We start from the raw sequence: 22,903 nt of genomic DNA on the forward strand, positions 1-22,903 counted from the left end.
CAAGAATAGGCATTTGGCCATGTAAACCAAAAGAAATCCACGTTCAAATCTTCGCCGACTTGAATGGTCAGCGGAAACCAGCAGCGGAAAAGAAGCACACAAGAAGAGGTACAAAGGATTTTCTTCTAGCCTACCATAACTAGCTACAATAATAATTACAAAAGTTATAAAATACTTACATTTTGCAGAAGGAGTATACTTGTGTAGTATCAACGATAGATAAAGACGATTATATTCAACGGTAATCTTACGGTCTATTGCAAAATAAGGCTGCTAGATTTTTTTGTGTTTTATAATAATATGTGAATCACTTGGAGGATTTGATTGTACTGACTGTATCTGCAAATTGTGTTCTACAAATCGACTTTCTAAGGTTTAAATCGAGAACATAATGTATTCCAATTTTGTAATTTACTTTTTTGGTCAGCCAGTGTGACAGAAATAGCTATTGACACACCAGATCACCATAAGGTGCGTTCACAGCGAGAGGGTTAGCATATCCGTAAAGTTATTTCTTTTACTTTTCTTTTTAACTGATGCGCGTGACTTGGATCGCGTAGATTAAGTTACTTAACATCCCGTGGAAACTCTTTGATTTTCTGGGAAAAAAGGAGCCTATGCCACTTTCCAGGTCTTTACCTAAAACCATGCAAAAAATCACGTCGATCCATTGCCGCGTGCGAGTTGCGACGCAATTGAAGGACCCATCAATAAACCAACAAACAAACACACTTTCGCATTTTTTATAACATAATATTTTAGTCGTTTATCAATAGGTAACTACGATATACTAAATAAAATAAATAAATAATAATATTTTTTATTCAACCTTTACAAGTATTTTTGAATTCTCAGATGCATCTACCACTGGTTCGGAATACCTTTCACTGAACACTAGTCAGCAATCTCACAAAATAAAAGCTGTTTAGTATGCCTAGATTACCTGTCGTTTTTTATAAAACGAATAAATATGCCGGGTCATGACCAACTAAAATTGCCAAATTATATTTTATTCGAGTTTTTTTTCATTCTTATCAAAATTTTTGTGAAATTAAGTACTGCTTACCTAAATTTCAGTGTAAATACCTAAATATCAGTGCAAATTTTTTCGGACTACATAATAAGTTAAAAGGAAACATTTTCATTTTCAATATGAAATTCTGTGAGCCTTGCGCCCCTTTGAAAACTTGCAAAAGTCGTGAACTGAGGGGCAGTATTCTATACACAGATTGTTACTGTCTGCGTCGTAATGGATTGCAGTATGACTGTCGTAGAAGTGGCTGCCAAAGTTCTCCTTTATGTCAGGTGCTACCTGCCCCATTGTGTGGACCAGCAAACATGGCATGTCTCAAGCATTGCGAGAATCCACACGCGGAACCTCTATGTAATATATGCGACATGAGGCGATAGCTCATGAAATTAAGAACCACGCTAACCTGCACTGAAATAAAAAACAGAAAAGAGCTGATATCATGAGCAAATTGGACGATGTGCATATATTTTATCAGTTATCACCCTCAACTTACTGATCTCACTGAGCCTCTCACTATCTACAGCTCTCATAAAATATAGGTACCAATGATGTAATATGTTATTTCTAAGCTCACTGGAATATACATTACAAAGAAGCTATACTACAATTTACATATAACTATCAACTATGTAACAATAACATATTATGTATGTAACATACTTCTGGAAAAATATAATATGAACTCTGGCTAAGAATAAAGTGAAACTTTTTGTCTAATCAAAAAATCTGGCATGCAAGAATAGTTTTTTAAAATATGAGAATCAAGTTTTTTCAATCAAAATGAGAACAAAATGACCAGAAGAATTTTTGATCACAACGCGTACACATGACCTTTGAGTGATAAAAATTGAAAAAATTTTGTTATGAAATTCAAAATTTTCAAGTGATACTTCACAGATATTTATAAATTATATTAACAAAATCGATAAAAAAAGAAGAAAAATACAAAACCTCTCTCTTCTTTCCGTTTAAAGTTTGCTAAATTGAAATACTAGAACAATGTATGTATAATTTTGTTTGTTTATGAGCTGTTATATTGTAGTTTATATAGGTACCTAAATATCTTCAAATAAATATTCGACGATATTATTTACAGGTGTTCCCCATGTGGACCTATGGTTTGCTACAAATATGAGGACTGCGGGCCACCAGTAAGTTCATATTCTGATGTTTGTAAGCTTTGTAAGAAAGGCAAGGTTTTATAGGCGTAATATTGTTCAGTTGCAGTGTCTTCCGCGCTCTGCATTTAAGCGAAACGGCCTGCAGGACTGTCAATACTTCCAGCAGGGGTCTATCCGATATTTATGTCGGGCGGGCCCTTGCAGCACGAGGCCGTGTCCGCCGCCATGTCCGCCGTGCGTGAGACGCCCGCCACCTGGGAAGACCTACGTTTCGCGTTTTAGTGATTTCGACCTCATGTCACAGTGGTAGTTGAAACTGTGTCGTTCACCATCACGTAGCTATACGGGTAATATATCAATCACGTATTCACGGCGGACAGGGCTATAAAGAAGCACATAATGACGGTTAGTTTTTCTTTACAGAAAGAGAGATCTGCTGATACAGATGCTAGAGCGGAAGAGAGTGGTAGAGAAAAAAAGGAAACAAAAGAGAATCACCTCAAGAGGACAAAGAGCCGCGAGCTACGTGGTGGAATTATGTATTATAGTTGTCATTGTATAAAGCGTAATGGTCTTCAACATGATTGTCGGCGTACCGGTTGTGGCGGAGAGCCATCGTGTCTAGTTATGCCGGACCCCTTGTGTGCACCGAGTCAACTAGCGCGAGCTCGCGGGCTAGCAGACCCAGCACCTCTAGCGGCACATTACAGAGCTCAAGGAGGTGCTTCAGGAGGATTAGCGGATTCCACCGCTGAATCTGGCACTGGCAAGAGATTCATAGTGTGTGAACTTAAAGGCATCGTTCCACACTCTTCAAACGACAAGAATGGGCAGTGCTGTAAGTGTCCAATGCTAATAAGTAGTACTGTCGAACGTCCTGCATACAAAAACCATATTTGCATGCCAAAGGCTGCAATGACCACAGAAACGACCACTATACAGTGTAAGTGTTCGTGTAGTTGCAAACAATCACCAGATAATGTAAATCCAATGTTGATATTTGACGAGGAAACCTATAATACAATTCTTGATAGATTTGAAACCAAAGAATTAGCGCCAAGCGATGTAGTTATTGGGTCAAGTGGTCGATCAAATAAGGTAAAACAAACTGGAGTTAAGGATCAACCGTGTACTAGACCGGGCTGCGTACACTGGAAACCACCGCCGCCTTGTTTATGGAATGCTCCTTGCAAAGCTGACTGCTTTGAAGCTCCGCCTGGTAACCAGCCTGGCCAAAATCCATTAACTGGCAGCGGCGGCTCCAGAATACCCAGCGCATCAACCAGTAAAAACTCAGATAAAAAAATTATAATGCTTACACCACTTTGAATGCGTACATTCTGTTCAGGTTGCTCAACAAATGCAGAGTCGGCCAAGACGAATGCAGCGGCGGCGGCGGCGGCAGGATTACCAGTTCTAGTGATGAAACTTTGTTAATGACCTATCTGACTGATGAGCTAAAAAAAGGTGCCATGCTATAAAATTTTGTTTAATAAAATTAAAATCCTTTATCCATAACCTGTTGTTTTTATTTGACTGCTTAAGGCATAATATGTAATACTTATTTCAGCCCGGTCCGTCCAGTAGTTTGAACGAGGAGATCGGTGCGTTGATAGATCAGGCTTTCATCATAAAGATGAACGCACACTTATCCGAGCCGAACGCGTCGAACGAATCGAACGAAACAAACTTTAGAATTCTGGTTAAAGGTGAACGCACACTCGTTCGACTCTTTCGACGCGTTCGGCTCGGATAAGTGTGCGATCACCTTATGAAATCTCATGCAAACGCGCATACTTCTCCGTGTCGAATCGTCTGGATCTGCAAGAACCTTAGAAATCCTACAAAAATTCGGATGACGTCACAGATGTTTATGCGATCGACTCGATCGATGTGCTCGTACTCTATCAGTTGCGTAAGACAGCAACGCGCGAGCGAGCACTATTTCTTCTTTCGATTTCTTCGACTCGGTCGATTCTTTCGGCGCGGTCGATTCTTCTGGTGCGGGTATGTGTGCGAGGCCTCCTTGACTTCGATTCGTTCGACGTGTTCGGCCCGGATAAGTGTGCGTTCACCTTAACTTGGTTTAGATCTAATATTTACCTAGAAAGAGACATGTTGCAATTAGGTAGGTATATTAGCTAGTAGCTAGTAGTTTTAATTTTATATTTATTTATTTATCAGCTAGTTTTGATTTTTTCACATTTTTGCTCCTTCTGTAAAACGGCACACTCTATTTTATTCACACGCCTTTTGTCCTGAAGGCCTGATAGAATAATTATATCCGTCTGTGATATTATTTTCAAGAGGACTTGTTGGATTTAAGTATTAGAACATAGCGAGACCAATAAATTAATCTATGTATTAGACCTTTATCTTGTTCCACTTTATTTGATAAATATTCAACATAATAAATTACTTTATTATTTTACATGAGGTTTATACTAATTATCTTAATCATTGTGATAAAAATAAGCTCACACACTTACGTGAAGTTGATATAATACCTTCATGGCTTATATATATAAAACCAGATTAGTTGGAAGTTATGTGTACATCAACGTGAGATCATGAAGACAATAATTGTTCTATTGGCAATTTGCCTTACTAGGGCTGCTTGTAAGTTTTTATAAAGCTTGTCTTTTATACCTTTTTATAATATTTAAAAAAAAACCTAAAATATCAACTCACCATCAGAAGTTCCCGAATCCCTACAGCTTAGGAGTTCAGTATCAGCAGCATCAGGATTGAGGAGTTGGGATCCAAAATTCAATGATGTAGTCTATGCTTGGTACCTAAAATATTAATATTGCACCATTCGCAGTTCCTGAATCACTATAGTTTTTGAGTGCTGTATCCTGCATCATCAGGGTTAAGGAGTTAGGACTTGGAGTCCAAGCATAAAGTTGTTGCTTAGTACCTACAATATTAATTCACAATGAACACTTCCTGAATCTTGATAACTTAGGAGAGCAGTAACCTGTAAATTTCGAGAAACCTCGAAATAATCGATATACATAGATACATAAAAAACGGGCCGAGTTGAGAGCACCTTTTTGGAAGTCGGTTAATAAAAGGACATTGTAGAGAAACCATTGATGTAGGAGGAGTATGTTTTAAACTTAGGTAGCTCTGTGAGATATAAACCGTTCGAATATAAAAAGTGTCTGAGAACCTGATATTTATATAGATGGAGAGATCTAAGGAAATAAAACTTTTTAATATAAAAAATGCTGATTTATGTCATTTCAGCGCTCCCGCAACAGCAAGAAAGGATTATTGGTGGATCGGTGACCAATATTAATACCTATCCGTTCGCTGCGGCTCTGCTTTACTCGTCAAGTAATAACTTCCGTCAAGTTTGCGGTGGTACAATTATAAACAATAGATCCATCCTCTCGGCTACTCATTGTTGGATGTTAGTCAAAATTTATTATTGACTAGATAATGCCGTCATCTTCAACCACGTGGATGTAGGTTTTTTAAGAATCCCACAGGAGCTCTTTCATTTTGAAAAAAGAGTAACTGCTGAGTTTCTTGCCAGATCTTCTCGGCAGAATCTGTTTTTCAAACCGGTGGTAGAGTCTTGACATATAAATGGTACAAGCTGTCTGTCCTACATGAAATAAATAAACTCATTTCAATTCATTTCATTTCCGAGATGAAAAGTAGCCTAGTGTTAATTCAGGGTATAAGCTACCTCCTTTCCCAGCCACATGGTTCTGACATTAGTGAAAAATAACGAACATCCAAATTTATAATATTCTTACAAATATTTTTTCTATAGTAATGAGTATGTAGATGTGACCTATAATTTCTTTAATCAATGTGTTCGTAGCTTACATTCTGTTCAATAGTGGTAATAAATTCATGATTTACAGACGTCATCTAGCCGCAAATCGTCACCGTATTCGCGTTGGTTCTACCAGAGCCAACAGCGGTGGTTCGGTACATAACGTCGCCCAACTCATCAGTCACCCGCACTATAATACTTGGAACCACGACAATGACGTCGGCTTGGTCAGAGTAACAAGTGCTTTCCGGTTTGGGAACAGCGTGCGGGCTGGAGCTCTCATTGGAGCCAATGTTAATATCCATGACAATACAAACGTTATGGCTATCGGATGGGGAAACACAACTGTAAGTAAATTAAAAACATATATAATATAAGATAAAAGTCTCTAAAGAGCTTCCGAGACAGTCAAAAGGATTGACGTTGAGCATTTTGACCGTTTACAAAGTTTGCTTGATACTTGAGTCGAGCATTTAGGTACCTACGCCTACGTGCTTAACGCGTGATTCATGCGATTTTATATTAATTATGCTTGACGCGACGTTCGGACAGTGTTCGAGGTAAGTATGAGAAAAGTGCCTTTTGCTTGATCAGGCCCCTTGACGGGCGCATCAAGCTCACATTAAGCAGCTTGATCACGCAAAACAAATATACGTGCTTGACATCAAGCCGCTTGACCGTCTCGGAAGCTCATAAATAAGCTCTTTAAAATCAGAAAACACCCAGAGAGTCACTCTCGTATAAAAAATAAACATAATATTAATTACACGTAAATTATTCATATGTACAGTCTTACGGAAAGTGAACGTGGAAATATACAAACTGCATGCTAAATCGGATCTTGGCTTGACGCACTCCGTGCGTCTTGATGTACCATACTTAGTCATCTAACGTACTAACTAACAAATTTATCATTCTTGCCTTTCTGAGGATTTTAATTCTATTCAATGCTGTATTATATTATAACCTTAAGAACCCGTTACTTTAAATAATTGTATTTAAAATATGTAACTTAACAGTATATCACATTTTAATCTATTTTTTAGCCGTTTGGAAGTCCATCAGAACAACTTCGTCACGTTCAAATTCGCACAGTTAATCAAGTTACTTGCCAAAATGCGTATGGTGGAAGTACGATCACTCCTAACATGTTATGTGCTGGCATGAGTGGTCGGGGCTCATGCTTCGGTGACTCTGGTACAGGTCTTGTCCACGGCGGCAGCGTGGTCGTGGGCGTTACCAGTTTTGGTCGTGAATGTGCATCTGCGCGCTACCCTGCCGTCTACGCAAGAGTTTCTCGGTTTATCCCCTGGATTCAAACGAATGCTTAACAACAGATTGTCTACATAATTTAACATTGATTCATTATTCTGTATTAGCCAATGGGCTACTGTACAACTAACTTCTGTATTGTTTATAATAATTATTTGTCTTTTGATGTAAATTAAAGAATAATTTATATATTTTAATATGTTTTAATTAACCCGCTTTCTTATCGACTGTTTGTTTGTCTGTTCGGTTAAAATCGGGGCGTTTCCCTTCAACATAATTTACATTCAATAATTATTGGATTAAATAATTCTTGCATCAATATTTCGATAGGTTTATCTATCTAATCTTTGATATTAAGTATTCATCAAGCTCATATAAATAAATAAATTAACTTGTCTCATAACACAAATAAAATACGAAACAATGAAGACACTCTTTCTCTTACTCGGGATTTGCTTTACAACTGTTGCATGTAAGTCACTTCGTTATTAATTAGATAGAAAAATGTAGATAATACTTCAAGCCCATCATAATATATCATCATATTGTATTGTATTATTGTTATCTCTAAACCTAATATGACGTATAATTAAATACACATTTGAATTACTAAGTATATGTACTAACGTAATTAATAGTTATAAGTTAAACTGTTGGGCCGTGAAAAGCTAGCAGACAGACACTTTCACATTAATTTACAATATTATGTATGGATTAGTATGGATGGATTTTGCGCATACCTATATCCTTGTAAAATAAAATAAAATAAGACTATTATGCATCTAAATATTATATTATGAAAAAAAGGTGACTGACTGACTGATGATCTATCAACGCGCAGCTCAAACTGCTGGACGGGTCGTACTGGGCATGCAGATAGCAAGGTAAGTATTATGACGTAGACATCCGCTAAGAAACAATTTATGCAAATTCAACCCCTAAGGAGGTTTGTACGTCCACGCCGAAGAAGTAGCGGGCATAAGCTAGTTAAATATATACCTAAATGAGATAGCATTAACTTTATTAAAAAAAACGATTTATAGGTAGGGAGGTACTGTATTTCATTTTGTAAATTATTTTAGCGCTTGCTCAGCTGCAGGAAAGGATAATTGGTGGATCAATAACCAATATAAACACGTATCCGTTTGCTGCAGTTCTTCTTGCCACTCAAAATAATATAAACTTCCGACAAAGCTGCGGTGGTACTATTATAAACATCAGATCTATGCTCTCGGCTGCTCATTGTTGGTTGTAAGAAAATAACTTATACTTACCTAATAATATGATAACATTGTTCAGTCAAGCCAGTTGTTTTTCAGGATTTTCAGCTAGCAATGCAAGCCACTCTCGCGCCGAACACCGGACTATCCTGATTGGTGGATAGCACTGATATATTCGCATCACACGTCATTAGTGATGCATTAACTGCCCGTTGCAAGTCACCGTGCGTCACGGTCGTACATACATACAGAGCGTCTCCCCACGCCGTGCGTGAGAAATACAACTACAAAAACATTCGAATCCCACGTTTTACCCCACCGGTGGACAATTGTGCTGTGCCGTGCCCATCCCTTTGTGTGCTGGTGATTTTTGGACGTTCCAAATCAAGCGGTAAGTGGTAGTTTTGTAAGTTGTAGATTTTGGGAAACTCTGAGCAACTGAACACCCTTTTTCCTAATTTTTATAATTATTATTGGTCCTTCGTTAGCTCTCCAACATTTCTGGCCTCCGAGCCGGATTAAGTTATATATTTTCATAAAAAACCAGTGATAACATTGAAATAACCTTGAAAGTTCTAAATATTTATCTTATTTATTCTATTATTTACGTAAAATATATTTATTTCTATGCTAAAATATTAATAATTATATTATTTTACGTATATTTCACTAGTTAATCAATAATTCGTAATTATTATTGCTAGAAACAACCATAAGATTCTTTTGTGTGCGAGGTGTCGGACCGGTAAATAACAAACATGGCCGAACCCACTCAGACAGAGAAACTTGAATTAAAGTTGAAAACATTGCATTTTAAACGAGATTACCTATTTACGAAAGCACAAAAACTATATGATTATTCGAAAAATATTAGAGATGATTCGAATAAGATGCAAAGCTTTCTAGCTCAGTTCTCGGAATTAGATAGTGTTCGAACTAAATTCGAAAATACGATTATGGAAATTTTGGAAATTGATATGCAATTAAAGCCTGGTATTAAGTTAACTACATCGCAATTAGATGCCTTTGAAAGTTTATATGAGAGTTGTAGTTTGCTGGCGCGTAAATATCAAGCGAAAGAAAAAGGCGGTATGTCAGAAAAAAGTGAATTAACGAAACCGTCGCTTCCAAAGTTAACATTATTCGAGTTTGATGGCGAATTAGAGAATTGGACAACATTTTATGATACTTTTCATTCGCTCGTACATAGCCGAGACTTTACAGAAATCGATAAATTTCATTATTTGCTTTCGTGTGTAAAAGGCAATGCACTTAACCTCGTTAAGAAGCTACCTATCACCGCAGCTAATTACCCACTAGTGTGGCAAAGCTTGTTGGAAAAATATCAGGACAATAGGGCGCTTACGGATAGGTATCTCGACAAAATGTTAAATTTCACTCCTTTGCATAAGGATACAAGTGCGAATCTTACTTTATTTGTGGAAACGTTTGATCATTCGCTAAAAGCGATTCAAGCGCTTCGAATTGAAAACTTAGATGATTATTTAATGTGTCATTTAGCTTTGCGTGGCCTTGATCTTCATACAAAAAAGTTATTTGAAGAAAGTAGGGATCAGAAATCTATTCCGAAATTCAGCGAATTAATTGACTTTGTTAATAAGCAAATTAAAGTTCTGGATCACGTGTTTCCCAGTACTTCTGATAATACAAATACGCAGTCTAAAGCCAAACCAGGTTATAACAAAGGCAATCAAAACTCGAATTTTCGACAAACGTCAAAATCGGTTCTGACTACCTCCCGGATTAATAAGTCTGAAGATAATAAAAATAGATTAGTCTGCCCGCATTGCAATTTGGGGCACATGATATATAGGTGTGACGTTTTTAGGAAGTTGCCAGTCGAGGAGCGAATTGACCGTGTCAAGGCTTTAAGACTATGTGTAAATTGCCTAAAAAAGCACGACCAGATCTGTACTAGTTCTATGACCTGTGGGGTATGTACTGGTCATCACCATTACCTACTTCACAAAGACCAGGGTAGCGCGGTCTCTGTGGGCACCTCGGCCGTGCCGTCAACCCCACCCGCGCAGCCCAGCTCATCGTATGGGCAGCAAGCGCTCGTGTCGTCGTCTCACTCCGTGAGTGACTCGGTGCCAGCGCAAGATGCGCTGTGTTCTCTTAGCGAATACGGCGTGGTACTAGGAACGACGCGGACCCACATTCTCGATTTTAGCGGACAATATCAAGACTGCAGAGGAGTCATTGACTCCGGGGCGCAGACGTCCTTTATTACCGTCGAGTGTGCCCAACGTTTGGGACTCCCGCGTCAAAAGTGTCCTTTTTCGATCTCCGGCCTTGGCGGGGAATTCATTAAAAACCAAGGTATGGTAACGTGTACCATAAAACCGCGGCATCAGGACTGTCCTAAGTTTACGTTAAACATGGTAGTCGTAACTAAAGTCGCTGGTGATATGCCTAATGTTTTGTTCCCGCGCGAAGTTATTCGTCATTACGATAAATTCAACTTAGCGGACCCGCAATTTTATAAAAAATCGCGGGTTGATATACTTTTAGGTAACGACATAGTGTCGCAAATTGTAACAAATAAACCGTTGTTTATTAATTCCGAGATACCTAGCGTAATCGATACGGTATTCGGTTCTGTGATCAGTGGGAAACTTGTAATCGATAAAAAAGATAACCGGGAAAAGTCTCAAAATTATTGTTTGTCGGTGTCAGAGGGTGAGTCACTAGACCAAGCGTTACGTGCATTTTGGACAATCGAGGAGGTGCCGTGCACACCGTCCATAAACCCTCTCGACCAACTGGCCGAGGATATTTTTGTTAAAGAACACACGCGGGAATCGAACGGGCGTTATGTCGTACCTTTGCCACGCGTGCCCGGTCACCCGGAACTCGGTGAGTCATATTCCATCGCGGAGCGTCGGTTACTGTATACAGAACGTAAGCTATCACGTACTCCGGTGTTGCAGCAAGCGTACGCAGATTTTATGCGTGAATACGAGCGTTTAGATCACATGGAGTTATATGTAGGAGCGTCTCCTAGTAAATGTATAATTCCTCATCATAGTATTTTAAGACCGAGTTCCACCTCAACGCCCCTCCGTGTGGTGTTTGACGGGGCCAGTTGCACTAAAAATAATGTGGCGATTAATGATATATTGTTAACTGGGCCGAACCTTTATCGTGATATTTCGGCTATCATTATCAACTTTCGTCTTTTCAATTATTGCCTCGTCTGTGACGTTTGTAAAATGTACCGAGCGATACGACTAAAGGTTCGTACGCACCTGAGCGGCGCGGCGCGGCGCTTCAGTCCGACTGCAGAACGCGTCACCTCAGGCCGCTCGACGGTGCCTACCGCACTACAACTTCAGTACGCGGCACCTCGCGTCACTTGCGCGTCACTTTTATACCCGTTCGCGTACGAGCGCGAAGCGCCGTGCCGCGCCGCTGGGTATGTCGCACTAGCGTCACTGCACTGCGCGTCGCTTCGCTGCGCTTCAAAATATTCTCTCCAGCCGTGCCGCGCGGCAACGCGCGGTGAAGCGCCGCGCCGCGCCGCTCTAGTGCGATATGCGCCATACAAAATGATAGAAATGATATTTTGAAGCTCTGTGCCGCGACGTGAAGCTCACTGAAGCGCCGCGCCGCGCCGCTCAGGTGCGTACGAACCTAAAGGAAAGCGACCGGTGCTACCAACATATTTTATACAGGTCATCGCCCACTGAACCGATTAAATTATTTGAATTAAAAACCGTCACCTACGGACTTAGCTGTTCACCTTTTCTCGCGATACGTACGTTGATTCAGCTAGCTCGCGACGAAGAGGAACGTTTCCCGCTCGCCGCGCAACTGATCAGAGAAGGGGTTTATATGGATGACGTCTTATATTCTTGTAATACCTACGAGGAGGCTTGTACGATTCAAGACCAACTTATAGGTATATTTGAAAGCGGTCGGTTTTTATTGAAAAAGTGGACAAGTAACAGCTCGGAACTATTGAATCGAATTCCTTCGGATCATAGGGAATGCCCTTTGACCTTTATGAAAGACGGAAACGAATGTACCATTAAGGTGCTCGGCTTAACTTGGACGCCTAAGTCCGACAACTTCGTTTTCGCCATAAATAAAACAGACCCAGTTTTGACCAAACGATCGGTCCTAAAATTATTAGCGTCTATTTACGACCCCGTCGGGTTCCTTACACCTTGCACGTTCCTGGCTAAATTAATTATGCAGGATTTATGGAAGTTAGGTATCGGATGGGATGAACCATTACCGCGCGAGATAGGTAACCGGTGGTCAACTTTCACTTCGGAACTCCCGCGCCTAGCGGACATACCTATCGAGCGCCACATGCTACTGCCTGGACAAACTGAATGCGAGTTAGTAGGTTTTTGCGATGCGTCATCGCGCGGTTACGCCGCATGCATTTACGTCGTTTCGAATGATGAGCGAGGCAAAGTTAAGGTTCGCTTAGTGACCGCTAAGTCTAAAGTGGCGCCGGTTAAACCTATGACTATTCCCCGATTAGAGCTCATGGGAGCTGTTCTACTTAGCAAGTTGTTAAAGTTCGTGCAGGATAATCTGACTCGGGTCAAAATTAATAGAATAACATGCTTAACCGACTCAACAATCGTGTTGTCATGGCTTAATACGGACGCCTATAAATTAAAAACGTTTGTGTGCAACCGTGTTGCACAAGTCACGGAGGTCGTACCTTCTCATAGTTGGCATCATGTTAGCAGCGAGAACAATTTAGCAGATTGTTGTTCGCGTGGAGTTTCTCCAACTCAACTAGTCTCCGAACGTTTTCGGTGGCTAGAGGGCGCTGCGTGGTTGTATCAGCCCCCGACTGATTGGCCCATCTCAGTTTATATTCAGGAAAAGGAAGTTGAACCTCCTGAATTGAAACCTTTACAGAATTTATTCTCTGAACAATTAAATGACAATAACGAATCAAAAAGAGAATTTTGCGAACGACTATTGAATCGATTTTCGTCTTATTCTAAATTACAAAGATCCGTTGCGTGGATTCTGAGATGGCGCAATAGAATACGCTCTTCTATTCAATCTAAATGTTTGACCACTGAAGAATTGAATACAGCTCAGGACTCACTGATTCGATTGGTACAAGAGGTTAATTTCTCAGACGAACTCGATCGCTTATCAAGAAACGTTAAAGTTATTCCTTCACTAAAAAAGCTTTCGCCTTTTCTTGATTCCAGGGGCTTTCTCAGGGTAGGGGGTCGTATCACCTACTCTGAGCTACAGTATAACGCGAAACATCCTCGTCTCTTACCAAAAGACAGTTTGTTCACAAAATTGTTAATTGAATATTGTCATAAAAATTATTTACATGCCGGACCACGCGCGCTCCAAGGTTTAATCGCGGAAAACTTTTGGATATTATTGGCTCGTAGCCTAATCAGATCCGGATTAATTAAATGCAGGGTTCGTTTCAAAACCAAACTGCCTCTGTTGCAACCTGGGATAGCGCTCTTGCCTTTCACCAGGTTAATAGACAAATTCTTGACTTTTCCAGAACTAACTATCGTATTCTGTAAAGTCAAAGCTATACTTATTTCGCTATATTTATGTCTCTTTACCACAAGTGACTTTAATATGTTGTCAGTCGGATATTTCCTTATCGGTAAAAGTCTAACGGCCGTGCCGGAATATTCTCTTGAACTTGAGCCGATCAGCGGATTGTCTCGCTGGCAATATCTTCAAAAAACTTTGAAGTTATTTTGGAAGCGATGGAGTCGCGAGTATTTAAATACACTTCAACAGCGTGCAAAGTGGTTCACGTCAAATATTAATCTTAACTTATTACTTATTAAAAATGAGAATGCGCCTCCATGTCAGTGGTCGTTGGGCAAAATAGAGGCCCTACATCCCGGCCCAGATGGCGTTGTTCGTTGTGTGACGTTACGCACACAAAAGAGTCTGTTGCAAAGACCGGTCAACAAGTTAAGCCCTCTACCCCATGTTAACTAATTCTCGTACTTAGAATATTATTATATTTCTTTTATTTTAGTTTAGGGCTTACTTATTTATTATTATTATTTGTATTAATTTTATGTTTATTTTAATTTTTTTTTCCTCACTGGTAGGAAACCATTTTATGGTTTCGGTAGGGGGTGTGTTCAGTCAAGCCAGTTGTTTTTCAGGATTTTCAGCTAGCAATGCAAGCCACTCTCGCGCCGAACACCGGACTATCCTGATTGGTGGATAGCACTGATATATTCGCATCACACGTCATTAGTGATGCATTAACTGCCCGTTGCAAGTCACCGTGCGTCACGGTCGTACATACATACAGAGCGTCTCCCCACGCCGTGCGTGAGAAATACAACTACAAAAACATTCGAATCCCACGTTTTACCCCACCGGTGGACAATTGTGCTGTGCCGTGCCCATCCCTTTGTGTGCTGGTGATTTTTGGACGTTCCAAATCAAGCGGTAAGTGGTAGTTTTGTAAGTTGTAGATTTTGGGAAACTCTGAGCAACTGAACACCCTTTTTCCTAATTTTTATAATTATTATTGGTCCTTCGTTAGCTCTCCAACAAACATTTCTTTCTAATGTGATAAAATCCTGCAGAATCTCATGTTGTGAATAACTTTTACCTTCCTTTTTGAGGCACCAACCAATCACAAATCAAATGAATCTACTGGCGAAACCAATAATTAATTAATCTATGGAATCTACCTATATTTGCTAATTGAATTTCAAATGATTTTTGAAAACATTTTCGAATTGAATTTCGAATGTTTTTTGCAAACATGTTTGTGTTGTGTTTGCAATTGTGCATTGCAAGGTCTACATCTGCTGAGGATGCTCCGGTGTCGGGGCGAAACGTGCGTCGAGTGTGTTTTGGGATTTGTGTGGTGCTGCGTGGTGGTGGTGCGGGTGCGTATTGCTTGCCTGGTAGCTGCTTTTTCCTGCATGGTTAATAATAATAAAGTTTTTTATTAAAGGCAAAGAACCCAGTATACATATTATTCATAAAATAAAATATACCATTATATAAATTAAAATAAAATAAAGTAAAATGAACTACATGTACATACAAACTTATAAACTAACTGTGAATGTTAAAAAACTCTTCACAGGCGTCCTTGTTAACAAATCTATTTCTATTTCCTATTACTATTACGATGCACAGATAGCCAATATGTAAAAATATTGCTAGGCATTCCGTCACAAACCATCTGTATAATACTGTTCTGAGATGCCCGGAGTCTCTCCCAGAAGGCAGCCACTCTTTTCCTCATTACCGCATAAAAATCAGGCACTCTCGATTCGGCAAACATACTCGAGGCACTACAGTATCTAGGCAAACCCATCAATATGCGAAAAGCATCATTATACTGCACGCGCAATGCCGTGTAATACTTTTGGAGAAAATTTGTCCAAAGTTGGCAAGTGTAGAAGCACTGGCAATACGCGTTAAACAGTACAATCTTGACGGATTTGCTGCATTTGCCAAATCTTCGAGCTAACATGTTACAGCGTATCGAGAGTGCCCTCCTTTCTCTCTCAATATTACAGTCATCCTTCAGGTGCTCAGTAAGAACATGTCCCAAGTATTTGAACTTTGTCACAACCCGAACTGCCGAACCATCTAGTATTACCTCAGGTACCCTCTCCGGACCCTTGCCTGCTCGAAACACTAACATTTCAGACTTAGTTACGTTATATTTCAGCCCGTGAGTATTGGCAAAATGCTCACAGACTGAAAGCAACTTCCTAAGTCGCTTGATAGACGGGCTGAGAATGACCATGTCGTCGGCGTAACTTAAACTGTTGACACAGGTGTTACCGATATGACATCCGATTTGCATCCGATGGTTAGCAGTGGGAGGGCGGGCAATGCATTTCGCATGCTGCATATTGCATCATACAGATTCGACCTGTTTCAGCGGATTAGCAAAATCATAGATTAATTATTATTGGTCTCGCATGAGCAAAATTGAGCGTTTGGTTCATTGTATAACATGTTTGTGATTGGTTGATGACTCAAATGGTTAACGCTCACTGAGATTTTTGCTTCTACCATTTGTATGGGATAACATCAGAGAGAGCGCTATACTAACTTCTTTAGTACAAAAAGTAAGTTAATTATTTATCATCAATTTAGAATTCAGATAGGTACAATTTTCTATTTAAATTTCCACAAAGCTAACCAGGTTTTTTCTGGATTTTCATGGATATGAATATACTTTCTCTTCTTTTACAGTCTGCCTGTAGCAAATAGTTATCGTATTCGCGTCGGATCAACTAACGCGAAAAGCTAACTAGGTTTTTTTTCTGTTCATGGATATAAATGTTCCTGCTCTTCTTTTACAGTCGACTGCCTGTAGCAAATAGTTATCGTATTCGCGTCGGATCAACTAACGCGAAAAGCTAACTAGGTTTTTTTTCCGCTCATGGATATGAATATACCTTCTCTTCTTTTACAGTCGACTGCCTGTAGCAAATAGTTATCGTATTCGCGTCGGATCAACTAACGCGAAAAGCTAACTAGGTTTTTTTTCTGCTCATGGATATGAATATACCTTCTCTTCTTTTACAGTCGACTGCCTGTAGCAAATAGTTATCGTATTCGCGTCGGATCAACTAACGCCGAAAAGCTAACTAGGTTTTTTTTCTGCTCATGGATATGAATATACCTTCTCTTCTTTTACAGTCGACTGCCTGTAGCAAATAGTTATCGTATTCGCGTCGGATCAACTAACGCGAAAAGCTAACTAGGTTTTTTTTCTGCTCATGGATATGAATATAGCTTCTCTTCTTTTACAGTAGACTGCCTGTAGCAAATAGTTACCGTATTCGCGTCGGATCAACGAACGCGAACAGCGGAGGCTACGTGCACAATGCAGCTCGAGTAATCGGCCATCCACAATATAATACTAGGAATCACAATAATGATGTTGGAGTGGTCAGAGTAGCAACAGCCTTCGTGTTTGGTAACACTGTGCGAGCTGCAGCGCTTTCAGGACCTAATATAAATATACCTGACAATGCAAACGTTATAGCTCTTGGGTGGGGTGCTACAACTGTAAGTCTATTGATTACTAAGAAGTAGAATGAAAATGTATATACGTTCATTTAGAATTGAATAGAATTGGTTTTATTTATTAATTAAACACATATTAACACAATATACATCCCACACACAATATACTCCCATCGGCGGTGTTCCCACTAGATTACAACATGGGGTTATTCAAGGGGCGGACCAACAGATTCCTAAAAGGCCGGCAACGCATCGGCAGTTCCTCTGGTGCTGCAAATGTTTATGGGCGGCGGTATAACATCAGGTGACCCGCCTGCTCGTTTGCTCGCTATCTCTGTTAAAAAAAACGTTTACAGAAAGTATGTCTTAACATCTAACATGTCGTGCCAACAAATAGGGTTAAGGCTAAGAAACTCGGCTAAAATGTTATGGATACAAAATGGCATTACCACAATGCAGTTATTCTGTTAGAGCCCAAACGAAGGAAACGAAGGTCTGGCACTCACAGGCTCTCAGTCCTGTATGGCAAATTATAATTTTATCACACGTAACTGCCATTATCGCCCTATGGTAGATTGAGTCAAAGGCTATTATTATAATCCAAAACTATAGTCTATAAAATTAGTCAATAATTATTTATTATAGCCTACCTATTTAGATTGATGAAATTATTTTCAGCCAACTGGAAGCCCGTCGGAACAACTTCGCCATGTTCAAATTCGTACAGTCAATCAAGAAAGATGTCAAGCTCTCTACGGCGGAGGTACAAGTACCATCACTGCAAACATGCTGTGTGCTGGCTGGGATGCCGGGGGTCGCGGTTCATGCTTTGGTGACTCTGGCACAGGCCTTATTTATAAAAATGTGATTGTGGGAGTCACTAGTTTTGGTCGTGAATGCGCATCTTCGCGCTGGCCTGGAGTTTATGCTAGAGTTTCGCGTTTTATTACCTGGATTGAAAACAATGCTTAGTTAAGAACAATTAACGGCTTTATGATAACGTTAACTTAATGTTTTATGGTTACTAACGCTATCATCAATACAATTTACAGTATATCTCTGCAGTGCAGTATACATTAAAATAACGAACTAAATTACTATTAGGTACTTGTTTTTGTTACCCTCTGTTTTTTTATGTAATACTTGCTTATGCTCGCGACTTCGTCCGCGTGGACTTCAAAAACTTCAAACCCCTGTTTCACCCCCTTAGGGGTTGAATTTTCAAAAATCCTTTCTTAGCGGATGCCTACATCATAATGGCTATCTGCATGCCAAAGTTCAGCCTGATGCGTCCAGTAGTTTGAGCTGTGCGTTGATAGATCAGTGAGTCAGTCAATCAGTCAGTCAGTCAGTCGCCTTTTCCTTTTATATATTTAAACTAGCTACCCCGGCGAACTTCGTACCGCCTAACAGTCGATCATATTCCAGAATTTTTTTAAATTTTTCTCTCCGTAAGAACCATCCTCGTACTTCAAGGAATATTATAAAAAAGAATTAACGAAATCGGTTCAGCTGTTCTCGAGATAAATATACCTAAGTATAAAACTTTAACCTGCCAGCTGAACAGCGATTCGACAATTTAGAATTTCAAATTTTTATGTGTGAACTAGCTGCCCTGGCGAACTTCGTTTCGCCTAAAAGTCGATTCATATTTTTTAAATTTTTCTCTCTGTAAGAACCATCGTCGTACTTCAAGGAATATTATAAAAAAAGAATTAGCGAAATCGGTTCAGCTGTTCTCGAGATTTGCGATGAGCAACACATTTAGTGATTCATTTTTATATCATAGAAGATAAATGTTCTTGCAGAGAGAGAGAGAGAGAGCCAGGGCGTGCCACACCTTATTTTATAAAAGCTGAAAGTTTCTAGCTGCGTATTGTCCCCAACACTGGGAGGAATGTTTTTTTGGATGTTTGTTTGGATCATGGTGGCTTTGGGAGATAACAGGTAAATAATGACGATGTGCTCCCTCCCAGTGTTGGGGACAATAGGTACGCAGATAAACTTTCAGCTGTTATAAAATAACGATGGTCTGGCACGAGCTGGCTCTATTAATCCATTGATAAAAGCTGGTATTACACAATACCTTTCTAGTTTTCCATACAAGAAGATAAGTATTAGAGGTATTATTTTTATTTTATTACAACCCTATTGAGGATACCACCTACTCGTATCCCGATAATATACAACCGCGATCAAGTTTTCAGGGACGATATCACAAATTTCTAACACTAATCGCTATATAGTTTTATTATGGTAATAATCACTCACGATAGTTTAAACGCTAAAACACTAATCGTATATCTAATATCATATTGGAGTCACATTGTAAATTAATTTTTATCATAATCTTTTTAATGTCTAATTATCTTTGGAAAATCACTCTACCATTGAAGTAATCCAAAACAGTAAATCACCTTATTTAGAACAATATAAAAACACTATTACATGCTGCTTCTGGTCCAAATCATTTCCTGCAGTGAGTAGTGGCCATACGGTTTTGTCACAATGAAGAAAATTGCAATTTTACTTGTTTACCTCACGTTTGCTTCTGGTAAGTTACAAACACAAATAACCCTGTTGTACAATGTTTGAACCTTGTTTCACTGACTTCTTGTTAGCTGTTACGAATAAAGCAAAGGTTTTTGGATGTAAGTTATACTCGAATCTAAAACTATTTTAAGACTTGTTTTTCATGTGCAAGTCAGGCTTAACTGATAGAAAGCAATCCTACCTGTACCTACTTCTTTTTTGAAATACGTGATAAGAAACAGGGACACTGAAAGGGCGTTCCACGGCTTAGAAGCTCGTATCAGAAACGTTTCCGTTTTGTGCCTAGGGCTTACAAAAATTATGACCGCTTATTTCTCTTTATTTCAGCATTTCCACAACAAGAGAGAATAATTGGTGGATCAGTAACCAACATCAATACATACCCATACTCCGCAGCTCTCTTGTGGTCAAGAAATACTATATCATTCCGCCAAAACTGCGGTGGTACCATTATAAACAACAGATCTGTTCTCACAGCTGCTCACTGTATTCAGTAAGATAATTAAAATAAAATGTACCTATATTAAAGTCGGAAAAATCATCTTAATCCTCCAGCCATCGCTAGCTCAGTACCGAACACGGATCTTCTTAGATTGAAAAGGGCCATAGTCCAACATACTGGCTAAGTGCCAGTTAGCAAATTCACATACCTTTCGAGAACAAACTCTCAGGCATGCAGGATTCCTTGCGATGTTTTCCTTCTCCAAAAAATATGAATTTGTTGTCAGCGAAAATTGCAATTTTAACAATTTACTTGACATATATCGTGTGATATTCGTTATAAATATATAGGTATGTGTAAATACATATTATTATCATGATTAACCCAGCGCCGGCTCACCACTAACCAACAGTCTCCTCTCAGAATGAAAAGGGTTTGATCATAGTCCAACACGCTGGCCAAGTGCGGAATGCAGATTTTTCAGACTTCACACACCTTTGAGAATATTATAGAGAATTCTCAGGCATACAGGTTTTTTCACCGTTAAAGCAAGTGATATTTTAATTGCTTAAAACACTCCGAAAAGTTAGAGGTGCTTGTTCAAGATTAAACCCCAAACTTCCCGAACAGGAGGCGGACGTCGTAACCACTAGGCTATTACGACTTTTATAAATAAGTAGGTACTCAATTTAAAATTTTGGTCCTTTTTAGGGTTCCGTAGCCAAATGGCAAAAAAAGGAACCCTTATAGATTCGTCATGTCTGTCTGTCTGTCCGTCCGGTTGTCACAACCACTTTTTTCCGAAACTATAAGAACTATACTGTTAAACTTGGTAAGTAGATGTATTCTGTGAACCGCATTAAGATTTTCACACAAAAATAGAAAAAAAACAATTAATTTTGGGGGTCCCCCTACTTAGAACTGAAACTCAAATTTTTTTTTTCATCAAACCCATACGTGTGGGGTATCTATGGATAGGTCTTCAAAAATGATATTGAGGTTTCTAATAGCATTTTTTTCTAAACTGAATAGTTTGCGCGAGAGACACTTCCAAAATGGTAAAATGTGCCCCCCCCCCCCTGTTACTTCTAAAATAAGAGAATGATAAAACTAAAAAATATATGATGTACATTACCATGCAAACTTCCACCGAAAATTGGTTTGAACGAGATCTAGTAAGTAGTTTTTGATTAATCGTGCAAAATGTCGATAAAATACGATTGTAGTACGGAATTGGTGGTTACTTAACTCTTTAACTAGTCATTAAGTATTACCGCCGCCTATGAACATTTGCAGCACCAGAGGAACTGCCGATGCGTTGCCGGTCCGTATGTTGGTCCGCACCTGGAATAACCCCATGTTGTAATCTAATGGGAAAACTGCCGATGGGATCAATAGTGGAAGGAAGAATCTGGCACAACGGACGATAGAAGTGCACCAGAGACCCAGGTGGTGAGGGTGAAATTGCATTATAATGGCGCGCGGTGCGATTGTAGAAAAAGCAAGGTGGAGTGAGGTCCAAAAGCTCCTCAGAGTACTCCCCATTATAAAAGCATTATTTTCTCTTATTTATAGTAGTTCCAGTGGCAATCACCGTGTTCGAGTCGGGTCAACCAATGCCAGCAGCGGCGGCAGAGTCCATAATGGTGGCCAACGTCTCATACATCCGCAATATAATCAAGGAACGATGGACAATGACATCGGTTTGTTGAGAGTGACATCGGCATTCCAGTTTGGAACCGGTGTACGAGCTGCAGCCATTATTGGACAAAATGCAGTGGTTCCTGACAACGTACTTGTTTGGGCAATCGGATGGGGATGGACCTCAGTGAGTTTGGTTTTTATAGATAAACTAGCTGATGCCCGCGACTTCGTCGGTGTGGAATTAGGTTTTCCAAAATCTCCTCATTGATTTTCCGGGATAAAAAGTAGCCTATGTCAGTATGAAGAGTGACATAGATTACTTTTTATGTCAGAAAGTTAAATAATTCTTACGTGATTTTTATCAACCTAAATCCACCCGGACAAAGTCGCGGGCAAATTTTCCCTGAAATATCATACAGATAATCTAGGTAGGTACCTACCTAACATAATAGAACATTACTGTACCAACTGTTTGAACTTAGAGAATAGAAATACCTAGTTGAAATTCTGGATATTTTTTTGCAGGCTGGTGGACATAACCCTTCAGAGCAACTACGACATGTACAAATTCGAACAGTACCCATACCTAGATGCCAAAATGCTTATCCCGCCTTTCGTATTACTGCAGGGATGATATGCGCCGCTTGGGACTCTCCGGGACGTGGGTCATGCCAGGGTGACTCTGGCTCGCCTCTCATCCACAATAATGTTATCATAGGCGCCACCAGTTTTGGTTTGCATTGTGCTAATCCACAATTCCCTACAGTATACGCTAGGGTTGCTCACTTTACCAACTGGATTAGAAGCAATGCTTAA

At 39.6% G+C, this 22,903-nt stretch overlaps 4 protein-coding genes across 4 annotated transcripts; all 4 read left to right on the top strand.

Annotated features, from left to right (window-relative positions):
• The first annotated feature begins 454 nt into the window (after window positions 1-454).
• On the top strand, window positions 455-3,581 carry LOC117988338 (uncharacterized). The gene is made up of 3 exons (XM_069506309.1): window positions 455-471; window positions 2,130-2,184; window positions 2,578-3,581. The coding sequence occupies exons 2-3, from the start codon at window positions 2,149-2,151 to the stop codon at window positions 3,481-3,483; spliced, it is 942 nt and encodes a 313-aa protein (XP_069362410.1). The 5' UTR covers window positions 455-471; window positions 2,130-2,148; the 3' UTR covers window positions 3,484-3,581.
• Window positions 3,491-22,903, top strand: LOC138403644 (trypsin, alkaline B-like). Its single transcript, XM_069505014.1, has 4 exons — window positions 3,491-3,621; window positions 20,329-20,487; window positions 22,019-22,146; window positions 22,613-22,903. The coding sequence occupies exons 1-4, from the start codon at window positions 3,591-3,593 to the stop codon at window positions 22,901-22,903; spliced, it is 609 nt and encodes a 202-aa protein (XP_069361115.1). The 5' UTR covers window positions 3,491-3,590.
• Window positions 4,725-7,360, top strand: LOC117988350 (trypsin CFT-1-like). Its single transcript, XM_069506322.1, has 4 exons — window positions 4,725-4,773; window positions 5,407-5,572; window positions 6,036-6,294; window positions 6,994-7,360. The coding sequence occupies exons 1-4, from the start codon at window positions 4,725-4,727 to the stop codon at window positions 7,276-7,278; spliced, it is 759 nt and encodes a 252-aa protein (XP_069362423.1). The 3' UTR covers window positions 7,279-7,360.
• LOC117989956 (trypsin CFT-1-like) lies at window positions 7,643-18,420 on the top strand. Its single transcript, XM_069504784.1, has 4 exons — window positions 7,643-7,691; window positions 8,302-8,470; window positions 17,232-17,490; window positions 18,127-18,420. The coding sequence occupies exons 1-4, from the start codon at window positions 7,643-7,645 to the stop codon at window positions 18,418-18,420; spliced, it is 771 nt and encodes a 256-aa protein (XP_069360885.1).

The sequence above is a fragment of the Maniola hyperantus genome, chromosome 2, assembly GCF_902806685.2.
Source record: "Maniola hyperantus chromosome 2, iAphHyp1.2, whole genome shotgun sequence".
NCBI lineage: Eukaryota > Metazoa > Arthropoda > Insecta > Lepidoptera > Nymphalidae > Maniola > Maniola hyperantus.